At 50.4% G+C, this 16,062-nt stretch overlaps 1 protein-coding gene across 2 annotated transcripts; it reads left to right on the top strand.

Annotated features, from left to right (window-relative positions):
• The first annotated feature begins 2,013 nt into the window (after positions 1–2,013).
• On the top strand, positions 2,014–15,489 carry ERGIC3 (ERGIC and golgi 3). 2 transcript variants are annotated; one of them, XM_032606351.1, is made up of 13 exons: positions 2,014–2,163; positions 2,300–2,370; positions 2,491–2,578; positions 2,800–2,919; positions 6,948–7,041; positions 7,886–8,051; positions 8,177–8,234; positions 12,792–12,823; positions 13,615–13,711; positions 13,788–13,852; positions 14,799–14,935; positions 15,013–15,068; positions 15,273–15,489. In XM_032606351.1, exons 1-13 carry the CDS (start codon positions 2,076–2,078, stop codon positions 15,350–15,352), a joined length of 1,152 nt encoding a protein of 383 aa, XP_032462242.1. In that variant the 5' UTR covers positions 2,014–2,075; the 3' UTR covers positions 15,353–15,489. The 2 variants fall into 2 exon arrangements, with proteins under 2 accessions (XP_032462242.1, XP_032462243.1); XM_032606352.1 differs by having other exon boundaries at positions 2,018–2,163; positions 15,309–15,489.
• Positions 15,490–16,062: the final 573 nt, after the last annotated feature.

Raw genomic sequence — 16,062 nt, 5'->3', positions numbered from 1 at the left:
GATCTTAACATTTTCTCTGTTTTTCGTGTTCTGGTGTCTAGGTGTGAATATATGCTTATTTGTTCCGTTTGAATAGATTCAGGCTTCTTGAATATGAAAACTCATGCCTTTCATCAATTCTGGCTAATTCTCAGTCATATCTTTCCAATATTGCCTGTCCCTCATTCTCACTACTTGCTCCTACTAGAACTCCTATTAGTCATATGTTGGATTTCTTCATTCTGAAACTTTTATATCTAGGATCTTATTTTTCTATACTACATGCTGGGTAATTTTTCCAACTCTTTCAGTTCCATATTTCTCTCTTTAATTTTGTCTAATTGGCGGCTTAACTCACTGATTTTTGAACTTAAATTACTATATTTTTCATTTCTAGAAATTATTTTACATTTAAATTTATTTTCAAGTATTCCTTCTTCTTTACATTTTTATTGTTTCTTAAATATCTTTAATCACTATAAACTTACTGCTTTATAGTTTTTATGTGAAAGTTCTATGATCTCAAGTTGATAAGCATCTAATCATGCTGATGATATTGTCTGTGAATCTTGATCATGCTGGATTGTGTCCTCATATGTTTGTAATGTTAGATCAGGTGCTCATTTTTAGCAGGGTTTTATCCTTGAGAATGCTATGTGGCTTAAATTGTGTGTGTTCCCTCAGAGCAGTTTCATGTTTGCACCTGCCAGGTACCCTCAATTTTATGCTAATTTCTCTGCTTTGGAGCTTTCAGACTAAGCAGAGAATATAAATCCAAACCTCAAATGTGAGGACAGGCCTGTGATTATGATGTCACAGCAATGTTTAATTTTTCTGTGCTCTTGTGTTCCTATCCAGGACACAGGTTGAGACACTCTCAAGCCTTCTCTTTTTCTTCCTATACAAGTGGATAATTTTTTTCCAGACTAACCTTTTCCTATGGGTCTAGCTCTGTCGCGACTCCATCTTTTTATTGAGGCCTCATCTGGCTGTCATCTCCTCTCTATGTAGGCATCAATATCCAATACCCAAAGAAGACCCCCACCCCTAGCTATTGAGTTGGCCAAAAACTTTTTGGCCAACCCAATATTTTGACAATGATTATAAGGCAAGTACAATATGGTCATGGGACAGTTCAGGCCATTTTACCGTGCTCAGGCTGTTTCGGTAAAATCAACCCCAGAGGCCCTGGCTCCTACAGTACTTTCAGGTCCAGAAGAAATGGGTTGGAATCAGGCCCTGCCATTAATTCCTGTGATCTAGGGCAAGTTACTTAGCTTCTCCAGGCCACAGTTTCTCCTTCAGAAAATGGATATAAAAGTCACACCTGGGCTTCCCTGGTGGCGCAGTGGTTGAGAGTCCGACTGCCGATGCAGGGGACACGGGTTCGTGCCCCGGTCCGGGAAGATCCCACATGCCGCAGAGCGGCTGGACCCGTAAGCCATGGCCGCTGGGCCTGCGCGTCCGGAGCCTGTGCTCCGCAACGGGAGAGACCACAACAGTGAGAGGCCAGTGAGAGGCCCGCGTACCGCAAAAAAAAAAAAAAAAAAGTCACACCTACTTTACAGAGATGATTCTCAAGCTGTAACTGCAGGGAATCACCTAGGAGCCATTCCTAGAGTTTCTGATTCATCAGGTTTGTGTCGGGGCACGATAACTTGCATTTCTAACCAATTCCAGGTGATAATGGGGCTGCCGCTTGGGGAGACTGAAAACCACTGTTCTAGGAGCTTCCAAGTTCCAAGAGTCTCTTGTGAAACTCGAGGCGCAGTTCCTGGCGCAAGGCAAGCGAATGCTGCTATTACTGTGTCTACCGGGCGGAGTCCTCCTCCGGGGACCCTGTTCCGCAGAAGACCTACCCCCCACCCCGCCTTCCCTCGCTCCCTTACCGTTGGAGCCCTCTTTAGCCGCCGGACAGTAGTGCCGACAGCACGGATGGGCGGGGCGGCCTGAGCGAGAACAAGGGCGAAGGGTTGGGCCGAGCGTACGCATCGCTGCGCCTGCGTGCGGAGAGGGGGCGTGGCTCAAGCTCGGCCGGAAGCGGGCGGCTGCAGGGGCGGGCGGGCGGGTTGGCGTCCTCTTTTCGGCTGTTCCCCATGGAGGCGCTGGGGAAGCTGAAGCAGTTCGATGCCTACCCCAAGACTCTGGAGGACTTCCGGGTCAAGACCTGCGGGGGCGCCACGGGTAGGCCGTGGCGGGGTCGGGGTGGCGGGGAGTGGGGTGTCCTAGAGGTTGGCTGGGGCGCCTGGAACCTGCCCGGCCTGCCAGGGGCTGAGGAAGAGGAACAGAGGCCCTCCTGACCCTCGCTCCCTGCCCGCAGTGACCATTGTCAGTGGCCTTCTCATGCTGCTACTGTTCCTGTCCGAGCTGCAGTATTACCTCACCACTGAGGTAAGGGGCGGGGCCTAGTACGTGGGCGGGGCTTGACGTTCTAGAGGTAGGTGCTTTAAGGGATGGGAATGGGGAAAAAGAGGCTTGGGGCCAAATCTTACTGACGTCGTCCTGCCCCAGGTGCATCCTGAACTCTACGTGGACAAGTCACGGGGAGATAAACTGAAGATCAACATCAATGTGCTTTTTCCACACATGCCGTGTGCCTGTGAGTACCTCACCATAGGTGGGAGTTGCAAGTCCCAGGGTTCTCAGCTGGGCTTCCAGGTTCACACCTCCAGCCTTAGGTTCTGGACAGGACTCCAGGACAACCTCCTTCCCCTAATCCACTGCTGCCCCAAGACAAGCCCAGCATCCCCATTACCCTCCAAAACCCAGATTCCCTTGCCCTTAGGTTCCCAGTACCTTACCCTGATTTCCTGCTTCTAGATCTGAGCATTGATGCCATGGATGTGGCTGGGGAGCAGCAGCTGGATGTGGAACACAACCTGTTCAAAAAACGGCTAGATAAGGATGGCTTTCCCGTGAGCTCAGAGGCGGAACGTCATGGTAACTGGGGGGAAGAGACCAGATCTCAAATCCCAGAGCTGGACAAGCCCAAGCACTACCTTCTGGCAAGTGGGCTGTGACCGGCCCAGTGACAAATGAAACATCTAGGACCCAGAGAAGTCAAGTGGCTTGCCTAGGGTCCCCCAGCTATTAAGAATCAGAGTGGGCTGAAATCCAGTTTTCTAGCCTAGTATTGAGAAGAGTACTCTTCAGGGCTGTCATTCTCAGAGGTCCCCAATCCCTACCTGTTGTGGTCTGAGTAACAGAAGTTTGAGGATGGGTCCTATGTGCTGTTGCCTTGGCAGAACTCCTCTAGGTGGACCCACGCTTCTCTGGGTGTTGCTTCCCTGTCCCGTAGACTGACTTCAGCCCTGAATGCTCTTCCCTCTTGGAATGAAGGATGGCTTAAGGTTGAGTTTGTTCTTGGGTTAGATTGCCTGCGTTCGGATGTAGCTTCGTCTCTTGCCGTCTGTGACCTCAGCTATTAAGTGGTGATAAACAGTTGTACCCACCACGTGGAATTGTAGGATCAAATGAAGTAATATGTGTACAATGCCTAGTACAGAGTGTCTGTTCACTTTTAGCTTCCTTTCTTCTCTCTGGGTGTCCTCCCAATGCCTCCATTAAGTCAGTTTTCCTCCATAACAAAACCTTCCTGAAAGCTATGATTTTTCACACCTTAGGGATTCCTCTGTTGGTGAGCTTTATCATTTATTTGTTCAACAAATATATGTTGAACACCAGTAAAACCAATAGAATTGGCTGTAGGATTGGGTGTGGGGTCAAGGTTGATTCCAAGGCTTTGGTCTGAGGAAATGAATGACTTGATGACCAGAAAGGAGGAAGAGGATTTGTGTGTTTGGGTGGGAGAGGTGGGGGAATATATATCCACTACTGCATAACAAGTAACCCCCAAAGTTAGTGACTTAACACAACAAACATTTTTTTTTCAGTTTCTATGGGTCAGGAATTCGGGAGTGACTTGGTTGGGCTGTTCTGACCATTGCAGTTGGCAACATGGAGGTCACTGGAGACTGAAAGGATTAGTTTTGATACTGTTGGGGATGAAAATCTAACCAAAGAGTAGAAAAGGAAGTGGAGACATCAAGTATAGATGACCCTTCCAGGAGTCTTGCTGTGAGACAGAGCGGAGAAGTAGGGTGGAGGCTGGAAGAGAGTGCATGTGGGTTGGTAGGTTTGGTGTTGAGATTAAGTGAGGTTCTGTTGCTTCTCTTTCTTTAGTGGAAATTGAAAGCAAAGTCATTAGCTAAGAGTGGAGAAAGGGGAAGGGGTTTTGGAAGCCCAAGGAAAGGGGGAAAGATAGAAATGAATCATCGTGGGGAATGGGATAGTGAACTGATTATTGAAAGGAAGTAGGATTGCCAGGCAGTCTTAAGGGAGGCACAGGAAAGAAGTAGGCACAGGGAGTTGAACTCAACTAGGATTTGAGTTTTGCTAGACTTGTACGACAAAGGGAGAGAGGAACAAATGACTTGTGATTATGTGCAAGAGAATAATTGCAGCAGTGGACCAGAGAATTTATTTTCCAGCCTTGTAGAGATATAATTGAAATATACCATCGTGTAAGTTTATGGTATACAACATGATGATTTAACATACATATTTGTTATAAGATGATTACCACAATAGGGTTCCCTAACACATCCATTACCTCACAGTTACCTTTTTTGTGTATGTGGTGAGAACGTTTAAGATGTACTCTCAGGGGCTTCCCTGGTGGTGCAGTGGTTGAGAGTCCGCCTGCTGATGCAGGGGACATGGGTTCGTGCCCTGGTCTGGGAAGATCCCACATGCCGCGGAGCGGCTGGGCCCATGAGCCATGGCCGCTGAGCCTGCGCGTCCGGAGCCTCTGCTCCGCAGCGGGAGAGGCCCGCGTACCGCAAAAAAAAAAAAAAAAAAAAAAGATGTACTCTCAGCAACTTTCAAGTATACAGTACAATATTGTCAACTATAGTCACCATGCTGTACATTAGATCCCTAGAACTTATTCATCTTACAAGTGAAAGTCTGTACCCTTTGACCAACATTTCCCCATTTCCCCTACCCCCCAGCCCCTGGCAGCCACCTGTCTACTCTCTGTTTCTATAAATTTGGTTTTTTTTAGATTCTACATATAAATGAGATCATACAGTATTTGTCTTTCTCTATCTGACTTATTTCCCTTAATATAATGGCCACAAGGTTTATCCATGTTGTTGCAAACGGTAGGATTTCCTTCTTTTTAATGGCTGAATAATATTCCAATATATGTATATGATATATATAAAATATTCTAATATATATGATATATGTAAATTCATTATATATATACATACCATATATATATATACACACCATACACACACACACACACACACACACACACACAGAGACAAACCACATTTTCCTTATCCATTCATCTGCTGAGGGACACTTAGGTTGTTTTTTGTCTTGGTTGTTGTGAATAATGCTGCAATAAACATGGGAATACAGATATCTCTTCAAGATACTGATTTCTTTTCTTTTTTTGTATCTATACCCAGAAATGGGAGTGCTGGAACAAATGGTAGTTCTATTTTTAATTTTTTGAGGAGCTTCCATATTGTTTTCCATAATGGCTGTACCAATTTACACTCCCACCAACGGTGCACAAGGGTTCCCTTTTCTCCACTTTCTCATCAATACTTCATTTTTGTTTTTTCTAATAATAGGTATTCTAACAGGTGTGAGGTGATATCTTATGGTTTTCATTTGCATTTCTCTGATGGTTAGTGTTGTTAAGCACCTTTTCCTGTTGACCACCTGTATGTCTTCTTTTGAAAAATGTCTATTCCAAGTCCTTTGCCCATTTTTAATTGAATAAATTTATTTTTTTGCTATTGAGTTATATGAGTTCCTTACACGTTTTAGATATTAACCCCTTATCAGATATATCATTTGCAGATATTTCTCCCATTCCATAGGTTGTCTTTTCATTTTGTTAATTGTTTCTTTGCTGTGCAGAAGCTATTTACTTTGATGTAGTTGCACTTATTTTTACTTTTGTTGCCTGTGCTTTTGGTGTCATGTCCAAAAAACCATTGCCAAGACCAGTATCAAGGAGTTCTTTCCCTATGTTTTCTTCTAGGAGTTTTATGGTATCAAGTCTTACATTTAATTCTTTAATCCATTTTGAGTTAATTTTTGTGAGTGGTATAAAAGAGGGGTATAATTTCAATCTTTTACATGTGAATATCCAGTTTTCCTGGCACCATTTATTGAAGAGACTGTTCATTCCTCATTCGGACCATAAAATTTAAACACGGAGGGAAGTGACGATGTGAAGGGGTGATAGTGTCAGTGGTGTCAAAGAATTGGTAGATTCTGGGTACCAGAGAGAGTGATGTGGGAAAATGAGGATAAGATTGAAGATTGGGATACTTGAAATTGAATTTTGGAAGGTTTGTGGTAACTGGTAATAACTGAGTATGGAAATGCGTGGCTGAGGTTGGATGATAAAAATAGAAAGATTATTGGAGGACAGGAGATCACGGTATTGAATATTGAAATCACCAGTTATGTTGAGGTAGTTAAAGGCAGGGAGCCAGGCGCAGAGAGAGCAGTCTGAGGACAAGCACCATAGTTAAGGGCTTACACTTTGGATTTAGAGCTGAAATCTGCCACTTACTGTGTTGCATTGGGTGAAATCACTTTTCATCTCTGAGCCTCAGCACCTTCTCAAGTACTGTGGCGATAATAACCTCCACCTTCACAGTCATTTTGGGGTTGAAAAGAGACAATATATGTAAAGTACAGCGACCTGTACTCAGCTAATATTTAGTATTCACTGTTATTGTTTTATTACTATTACCGTTATTAAAAGAAATAATGTATGTGTAGAAATGCTTAGTGCCTGACACATAGTATACATGATGTAAATATTAGCTGTTATAATGTTTATTAACCCAAAGGGCCCATGCAAGGGTTAGGGGTATAGATTTCACTGTGCCTGCCCCCAGCTGATGCCCCTGCCTCTGCCCTCCCCTTAGAGCTCGGGAAAGTTGAGATGAAGGTGTTTGACCCTGATTCCCTGGACCCTAATCGCTGTGAGAGCTGCTATGGTGCCGAGACGGAAGACATCAAGTGAGCCAGGGTCGGGGGTCGGGGTGGGGGGTGGGGAGCTGGGCCCCCATCAGGTGCTTTTTGTCAGTCATCCTCAGCCTTTGTTGGAGTCTGTGGTTTAGACCAAGAATTTAGACCGGACGGGACAGGCTGCATGCCTTGGTCTCTGATCCTGGTGCAGGCGACTGAGGCTCTGTGGCCAGGCCCTACCTGGGGGCTGCAGAGCTGGGGACGAAGTTGAAGTGGTCCTTGCTCTGGTTCAGAGGTAGTCTCTGGAGTCCAGCTGCCTGGGTTCTACCCATGGGTCCTTGGGCCAAGCTACGTAACCCTCTCTTGTGAAGGGGGACCATAATGGCACCTTTCTCACAAGAGTCACATAAGGAATATGTATGTAAAGCAGTGAGATGGCGGGCCCAGCCCAGGTTATTAATTAAGCCTTCCATATATGGTAACTGCTGGTTTGTGTCTCAGGCCCTGACCCGTGAGAGGCTGATTCACCAGGTCTAGGGCAGGGCCTGGGAATATGTATTTTTTTAAAAAATTTTTTAGGTAAAATATATATGACATAAAATTTACCATTTTAAGCATTTTCATATGTGCAATCCAGTGGTATTAACTACATTCATAGCATTGTGCAGCCATCACCACAATCTGATCTAAAAGTTTTCATCACCCCAAAGAAAATGGGAATATGTATTTTTAACAGTCCTGCTGCCACTGAGGAAACATACTTTGAGAACACTGGATGGTCAGGGCTGAGGCTGGCAGAGGCTTCATTAGTGGGCAGAACTGCTTTATTTCCCAAGGTGCCGGCACTGTTTCTGTGCCTCTTTGACATTCTCCCCCTGCACCTCCTCCCCTACAGGTGCTGTAACTCCTGTGAGGATGTGCGGGAGGCATATCGCCGTCGAGGCTGGGCCTTCAAGAACCCAGACACTATTGAGCAGTGCCGGCGAGAGGGCTTCAGCCAGAAGATGCAGGAGCAGAAGAATGAAGGCTGCCAGGTGTACGGCTTCTTGGAAGTCAACAAGGTACAGGAGGAGCCGAGGCAGGACAGGGCCAGCTGGGCTGTGGGTTAGCCCCACTCCACTGTGAATCAAGGGGACAAAGGGAAGGGAGGAAACGGCTGGAGAATGAGAGGGCATCTCCCCTACAGGTGGCGGGAAACTTCCACTTTGCCCCCGGGAAGAGCTTCCAGCAGTCCCACGTGCACGGTAAGTGACCCGACATCAGCTGGGAGCTTTAGCCCCTGGACACCTGGCGAGTTTGAGTGCCCCTTCGGCTGCCTCCTGCTCTATTGTCTTTGGCCCAGAGCAGACCCTGAAACCAGGACAGCAGTTTGGTAAACAGTTAAGAGCACAGGCTGAGGAGCCAGACTGCCTGGCTTCAGATTTCAGTTTTAGACCTTACAAGCTGTCTGAAACTTTGAGAAATTTCCTTAACTTTTTGAGCTTCAGTTTCCTCCTTTTTAAAGTGGGGATGATAGTACTCATCTCCTATGCTGTTTGGGCAGGTTAAAGATGATAGCACAGAGCCTGGCTTGTGGTAGGTATTTATTTAAATGGTAGCCCCCAGTATCAGATGACCTGTGTGTGAGGCTTTGGGGGAAACAGAGCTGGTTTGGAACCCAGGTTCTGCCTCTCCCACGCTGTGTCGTATTTAGTACGTATTGAGCCCTACTCAATTTCTTCTTCTATAAAATGGGCCTGAAATAGTGCCTACCTTACAGGGTTGTTCACAAGGATGAATAAATGAGATTTATTCTCATTCATTTATTCATTCGTACATTCACTAGATATTTAGTAATCACCTGTTGTGCGCCATGTGCTAGTCTAGGTGCTAAGGATACAGCAGTGATCAAAACAAAGTCCCTGGGACTTCCCTGGTGGCACAGTGGTTAAGAAGCCACCTGCCAATGCAGGCGACACAGGTTCGATCCCTGGTCCAGGAAGATCCCACATGCCGCGGAGCAACTAAGCCCGTGTGCCACAAATACTGAGCCTGCGCTCTAGAGCCCGGGAGCCACAACTACTGAAGCCTGTGTGCCTAGAGCCTGTGCTGCGCAACAGGAGAAGCCACCGCAATGAGAAGCCTGTGCACCACAATGAAGAGTAGCCCCCGCTCGCCACAACTAGAGAAAGCCCACACGCAGCAACGAAGACCCAATGCAGCCAAAAAACATTTTTTTTAATGAAAAAAAAGTCCCTGCCCTCAGAACATTCTAGTAAAGAAACAGACAATAAATAAGTATGTAAAATGTATATCAGATGCTATTAGGTAACTCAAACCCAAAAAAGGCAGGATAAGGATGATGGGGCCGAGAGGTTGGGTGAGACGGTGTGTGAGTACCATTCCATATCGGGTGGTCAGGGGAAGATTCTGATGGATGACATTTGAGTGAAGACCTGAAGAAAGTGAAGGGACCGGCCATGTGGATGACGGGGGTGAGGTGTTTCAAACAGAGAGAATAGCAAGTGCAAATCCCTAAGGCAGGAATGTGCTTGGTGAACTCAGGGCACAGTGAGGAAGTGAGGGTGGCCGGAGCACAGTTTGCCGAGCTGCGTGGTTAGCAGTAAGATGAGGGAGGTAACAGGGCCCAGGAGGGCACTGCAGGGACTCGGGCTGCTGCTTTGCATGAGATGGAAGGCTGTCGTGGGGCTCTGAAGAAGAGGCACGTGATCTGACTTAATTTTGAAAAGACAGGCAGCCCTCTGCTCTGTGGAGAAAACGGCGGGCCCGGGTGGGGGGTGTGGCGGAGGAGGACAGAGGCAGAGAGGCCGAGCAGGAGGCTGTTAACGACAATCGGTTCAGGCACCAGGTGATGGGGGCGGGGCCGGAGTGGTGGTAGATGTGGTGAGAAGTGACTGCGGGTATTTTGAAGGTGGAGCTGCTGATGGATGCGAAGATGAGGGAAAGAGGAGTCAAGATGACACCGAAGTTTTCTACTTGAGTAGCGAGAAGGATGAAGTTACCATTTAGTGATGGGGGATGACTCAGAGGAACAGGTTTAGATGGTTGGAGTGGGGGGCATAAAGCCACTTTCAACATGTTCGGACCAGTGGGATGTGGGTGTCCTTTCAGACACCTCAGATGTCAAGTAAGAAGTTGGCCATTCAAGTTTGGAGTTTAGGGGAGAGGTCTGGCCTAGAGATACAAATGTTGGAGTCATCAGTGTATTAAAACCATGGGACTGAATAAATCACCTCTGGGTGGAGGTGAGGGTAGATGGAGAACAGGAGAGCTCAGGAGCCTAAGCGCCAGGCCCCAGCATTAGAGGACAGGGCATCAGGAGGAAGCAGCAGAGGAGACTGCTAAGAAACACTGAGGAGATGAGAGCGTGAACCAGACATCCTGAAAGCCAAGGGATGAAAGTGTTTCCAGAACCGTATCAGATGCTTCTGGACATCAAGTACAACGACCATTGGGTGTATAACGTGGCAGTGGTCATTGTGACCTTAACAGAGCAGTTCGGGTGAAGTGCCAGGAAGCACCACTGAGTGGTTCAGGAGGGAATGGGAGAGGAGTGGAGCCAGTGAGCAGAGGCAGCGCTTGTGGGGTTTGTTCTAAAGGGAAGGGAGAAAGTGGGCTGTGGCTGGAGGGAAATGTGGAGTCGGGGGGTTTTGTAAGATGTATGATGTAGCAGTGTGTTAATACGCTGTCGGAAGTTACCTCCTGAAGAGAGCAGAAGCGATGCTCTGGAGATGAGAGAGACATTTACTGGAGTGAAATCCTTGAGAAGGAAAAGGAAGACAGAATGTAGTGCCTTAGAAGTTTAGAAAGCCCCAACTTGGCAACAGGAGGAAGGGCACATCTACACAGGTTTGGGTAGGTTGGCAGCTGAAATCACCAGGAATTGTGACAGGACCATCGTATGGGAGAGCGTGACAGTGGCTACAACTCTTGAGAACTGGCATGGGAGGACTGACCAGCAGTTCTTTGTGGATCTCCAGCAAACAGATGGGGATGGGAGGTGGTATAGTGTTCCAGGAGCTGCAGACCTGGAGACTTTTAGAGAAGATCAAGGGACAGTGATCTGAAAATGGCATTACGGAGCAAGGAGGACCTCTCTTAAGGCCAAGGAGGAGGACGGGTGTGGGAGAGAAATAGTCACTGCTTGAGGTCTGCAAGGGAGATAGTGCGTTCAAGGGAGAGCTGGACTGCCGCCAGAGCACTAGGTGGAGGGAAGGTTTGGAGGTTGAAGATGTCGAGGTTTTGCTGATGAGTAACAGGGCACGTGGAAGGGTCTGGGAGGGATGGGAGTCGGGATTATACTAAGAGGATGTACAGAGCTACATGGTGACAAGAGTCCAGGGGATGAGAGATGACCTGGCAGTCCTGAGCTGCCCGGTGACGAAGGACAACAGGAGTAACAAGCCTGATGGAGATGGCCCTGCTGGTCTTTAAGGCAGTCGGGGAGAGGCTGAGTGTTGGAGAGGAGCAGGCAGGTGGATCCGGAGGGGGCCGGGGAAGGGTGGTCTTACTGGGATTAGGAAGACGATCAGCGTGCAGCTGTGGGCGCAGGGCCTGCAGGTGGTGCATCTCTGCTTCTCTTTCTGGGCTGTTGTCATAGTCAGGGAGCCCAGGGCAAAAGGCACTCCATATCCTAGAAGGATGTTCGAAACACAGAACTACAGTTGCCCGAGGCCAGAGGCTGAATTGAAGGCCTGGGAGCTAGTTTCTGACGTTATGTTGATTGGGGAAGAAAGGGGGAAGATTGTAAAGTTTACCAAGTACTTTCCCATCTTAGATCCTGCCTGGTCCTCAGGACAGCCGTGTGCAGAGGGGAACACCAAGGCTCAGAGAGGACAAGTGATTTGCCCAAGGTCACACAGCTAGGAAAGTGACTCTGGGCTCTAGGTCTTTTGTTCTTCCTAAGCCACCATACTTCTGCCCCCAAGCCCCCTTGCCCTCTTCTCTGGCCAGGGAAGGGCTCCTTTGGGGAGGGGACCAGGAGGAGGCTTGTTAGCTGAGTCCTGACCCTGCTGCTGAGGCAGGAATATCCAGTCTTCCCTTCTACCACATATCTTGGTCTGTAATTCTCGTAGTTCTTGTTGTGAAGCTCTGAATCTTTTTTCTCTTCCTTCCTTCTCTCTTCTTCCCTCCCCCATGCTGCAGTACATGCTGTGGAGAGTAAGTGGCCCTGCCCTCCCAGGGAGGCCAAGCCCCCATTTCTGGGGCAGCCTGCCCTCCCAGGATGGGCGGAGGTGTGGATGGGCGGGATGGCTGCCCGGTGACTATAAACAGCAGTGGGATGTATCTTTTAGGTGGGGTTCCTTGTAGCAGGGAGGGATCAGGGTTAGAGGGCAGGAAGAGCTTGTTCTGGAACAGAGGGTGCAGGTTGCCTGTGGGATTTCCTTTGGTGGGTTGAGGGTGAGGGCAGAGGAGGCAGGGAGAGAGCTTGGACCACATTCTCAGGTCCCACCTCACTCTGGGGTTCAGTGATTGGCCATCGGCTCTCGTTAAACCTGAGTCAGTGGGTTTTCTTTCCTGAGATGCAGGCAGGGCCTTGGTGGGAACAAAGGCCTGGAGTGATGCCCGTGAAGGGCTCCCTGTGTATGTTAGGGAGGAACTGGGGCCTGTGGAGGGCATGGACTCTCACACAGGCCTGCGGCAGGCCCTCTGGCTGCCCTCAAGCAGGGCCAGACTGGTGAGTGAATGAGGGGTAGAGGATGAGCCAGGTGGGTCACAGTCCAGAGGGTGGAGTGAGGAGGCCCAGGAGAGGGTGTGGGGAGCCTGCTCCGTCTGCTGACATCTTCCCCCTTCTCTCCTAGTCCATGACCTGCAGAGCTTTGGCCTCGACAATGTACGTACCAGGTAGAAACCATGGAGGGCGGGTGGAGGGGGAAGCATGCTGCTGCCTTCGTTCTCTGTAGAGACATCCTGGGGTGGGGAGCAGATTTAGAAAAATAAACCACGTTCTGACAGGGGGTGCGGTCCGAGGGTACTGGCGGTGACTTTTGAACTGAGATCCGCGTGGGCTGGAGACAGGGGATGGGCTTGGACAAGAGCATCCGGGAAGAGGGAGCCTTGGGGTGAGGTCAGGAGGGTTGGGGCACTTCTAAGGAACAACAGGGCCATGTGGTTGGATGAGGATGAGGCTGGAGGGTTGGCAGGCCGGCCGGGGGGTCTGGACTTTCTCCCAAGCAGTTGGGAGGCTGTTGTCTTACCTTAAGCAGGGTTATGACATAATCAGATTTGCACTTTTTTAAAAGATCCCTCTAATGGCTGTTTGATCTAGACAGGAGCAGGACAGGCGCCGGAGCTGGGAGATCTGGGGCGCCTCCAGGCAAAGCCAGCACCTGCCACACAGGGCCCATGTCCAGTCTGTGCTTGGCTAATGGGTGGGTGCAGCCAGAGCCTCAAACTCTGGAGCCCCAGAAGCCCCCAGACCCTGAGGAAGGACTTCCTAGGTGGGGTGGGGGTGCCTGTCTCAAGCAGGTTCTCCTAGGCAGGGCCCAGCCCTTGGCCCATCTCCACACACCCACTCCCCAGACCCAGGTGCCCCTGTCTGCTCCTGTCTGAAGAGCCTTAGAGAGGGAGGGGCCTTTTGGGGCCTCAAGTGCTCCAAGACCCAGGAGCTGGTGTTTCTTGCAGATCAACATGACCCACTACATCCAGCACCTGTCATTCGGGGAGGACTACCCGGGCATTGTGAACCCCCTGGACCACACCAACGTCACTGCACCCCAAGGTACCAGCCTGGGAGGTAGCCCCCAGCTACCCAAGCCCTGCCTGCACCCACGCTCAGTGCCCTCTTCTCCCTGCAGCCTCCATGATGTTCCAGTACTTTGTGAAGGTGGTGCCCACGGTGTACATGAAGGTAGATGGGGAGGTGAGTCTGAGGGAGCTCAGACATCCGGGCACCCTCTTGGTGCCAGGCACCTGAGTTCCTTCAAGCTGGGAAGCGGAGTCCTGCTCTTATCCCCATATGATGGGTGACAAGGTGAGGCTCAGAGAGGGTAGGTGATTTGCCCTCACAGCCAGAGCTCAGGCCCCAGGCTGTCAGATTTCAAAGTGCTTTACCTACTTGCCCAAAGTACCTCCATCCACTCCTCCCGTGTCCACTCTCTGTCTGCCTCACTGTCCCCCGTTATCTGCCCTGAGCCAGGAGCTAGCAAGGTCAACCCTCTCGTGCCCCTTCCTCCTGTCTCTGCTGTGGCCTGTGGAGCAGCATCTCCGCAGACTGGTAGAATGCAAGGGACTGAGCAGAGAGGAAGTCAGGCCCAGCCTCGCCAGGAGCTTGTGGTACAGCCTTGGAGAGTTGCTTCTCGCCCCTGGACCCCCATTGAGAGGGTCCACCAGGGCTTCCCTGGTGGCGCAGTGGTTGAGAGTCCGCCTGCCGATGCAGGGGACACGGGTTCATGCCCCGGTCCGGGAAGATCCCACGTGCCGCGGAGCAGCTGGGCCCGTGAGCCATGGCCGCTGAGCCTGCGCGTCCGGAGCCTGTGCTCTGCAATGGGAGAGGCCACAACAGTGAGAGGCCTGCATACCGCAAAAAAAAAAAAAAAAAAAAAAAAAAGAGAGGGTCCACCAAACGTAGCTGGGATTGAGAAACTGTAAAGAGCTGGTGACTGGAGGGGAAGCTGGGATGGTCAGGCTGGGAGAGGGCATCTAGGTGGTCCCCAGGCCTTGCAGTGTTTGTTTCCAACGTGGGGCCTCGTTTTCTCCTCCACACAGTCAAGGCACTGCAACACCAGGGGTAGGAGCAGGGGTGGGGTGGCAGGGTTGGGAGCCAGGTCATAGACCCAGCCCTGGCCCAGGCTCCCCTCCCATCCCAGGTGCTGAGGACAAATCAGTTCTCTGTGACCAGACATGAGAAGGTCGCCAATGGGCTGATGGGCGATCAGGGGCTTCCTGGCGTCTTCGTGCTGTACGAGCTCTCGCCCATGATGGTGAAGCTGACGGAGAAGCACAGGTGAGGGCGGGGAAAGGGGGGGGCCTGGGCCGGCAGGGAGCGGGGTGCCTGCTGACCCTCCCCCGCCCCTCTGCCAGGTCCTTCACACACTTCCTGACAGGCGTGTGCGCTATCATCGGAGGCATGTTCACAGGTTAGAAGCTTGAGGGTGTCTGTCGGGTTCAGGGCTTGGTGGGGAGTGTAAAGCTTTACTCCCCCCACTAGGTTTTGGTTGAGGGAGGAGGGGCACTTCAAGGGCCAAGGTGGGGGATGCTGGCCTGGCCAGTCAGGTGACAAGGCCCGGAGGGCAAGCCAAGAGCCCACCTGGGCCAGTGCCAGCCCTCGTCTCTCTCCCCAGTGGCCGGACTCATCGACTCTCTCATCTACCACTCAGCTCGAGCCATCCAGAAGAAAATTGATCTAGGGAAGACAACATAGTTGTCCGTCCCTTCCCCCGCAACAAGTCCTTGTTTTCCTTTGGCCTTGTGGTCATTTTCCCAGCCTCTTACTCCGCACACCCCCTCTGCAGAGTCAGTCGCGGCCCCAGGTTGGTAAATCTATCGATTGTGATAGTACTCACTGGTCTCTGTGTGGTTCTTGGGTCTGGCTGGAGCGTGGGAACAACCCTCATCACAGCCACTTATCAAAGGCTGTCAGGACTGACTTTGCAGAGCCAGGTGCCCCTGGGAGCCCCACGTGGACGTCCCTGCTTAATAGGACTTGATTCAAACCCGACTGATGTTCACTCCACAGCCCCATCATCAGTCCCTCCCACCGTGGCCTTCAGGCCTTTTGGGTTCAGCCCCAGGGCTTAGATGGACCTGTCCAGGATGAGCTCCCTGGAGTCATCCTGGCCCCCAGCCTTGTGAGTTTCCGACCCCACTGGTAATAGGCCCTGGCTGCAGGCTGGGGATTGCCACCTCAGTGGTGGCTAAAGCTGGGGCCCCTCCCTGCCACCCTGGGCTCGGTCACCTGATCCCCTCCTGCTCACTGACCCTGCGACATGCCAAGTGCCTGCTGGCTCCTGGTGCCCAGAAGGGTACAGCCAGGTCCTTTGCAATTTCCTGGGTGGACACAGAACTGAAAAACGGGGAGGGAAGGTAGCAGTGGCCATTCTGAAGCAGGGCTAGCATCAGACTCTGGCTCTG

Source organism: Phocoena sinus, chromosome 15, assembly GCF_008692025.1.
Source record: "Phocoena sinus isolate mPhoSin1 chromosome 15, mPhoSin1.pri, whole genome shotgun sequence".
NCBI lineage: Eukaryota > Metazoa > Chordata > Mammalia > Artiodactyla > Phocoenidae > Phocoena > Phocoena sinus.
This window is presented reverse-complemented; position numbering and strand designations above follow the sequence as displayed.

Coding starts and splice junctions, on each gene's coding strand:
- ERGIC3 (XM_032606351.1), top strand. CDS start 2,076: ATGGAGGCGCTGGGGAAGCTGAAGCAGTTCGATGCCTACCCCAAGACT. Junction 8,235..12,791: donor CCAGCAGTCCCACGTGCACG/GTAAGTGACCCG, acceptor CTTCTCTCCTAG/TCCATGACCTGCAGAGCTTT. Junction 13,712..13,787: donor CAACGTCACTGCACCCCAAG/GTACCAGCCTGG, acceptor TTCTCCCTGCAG/CCTCCATGATGTTCCAGTAC.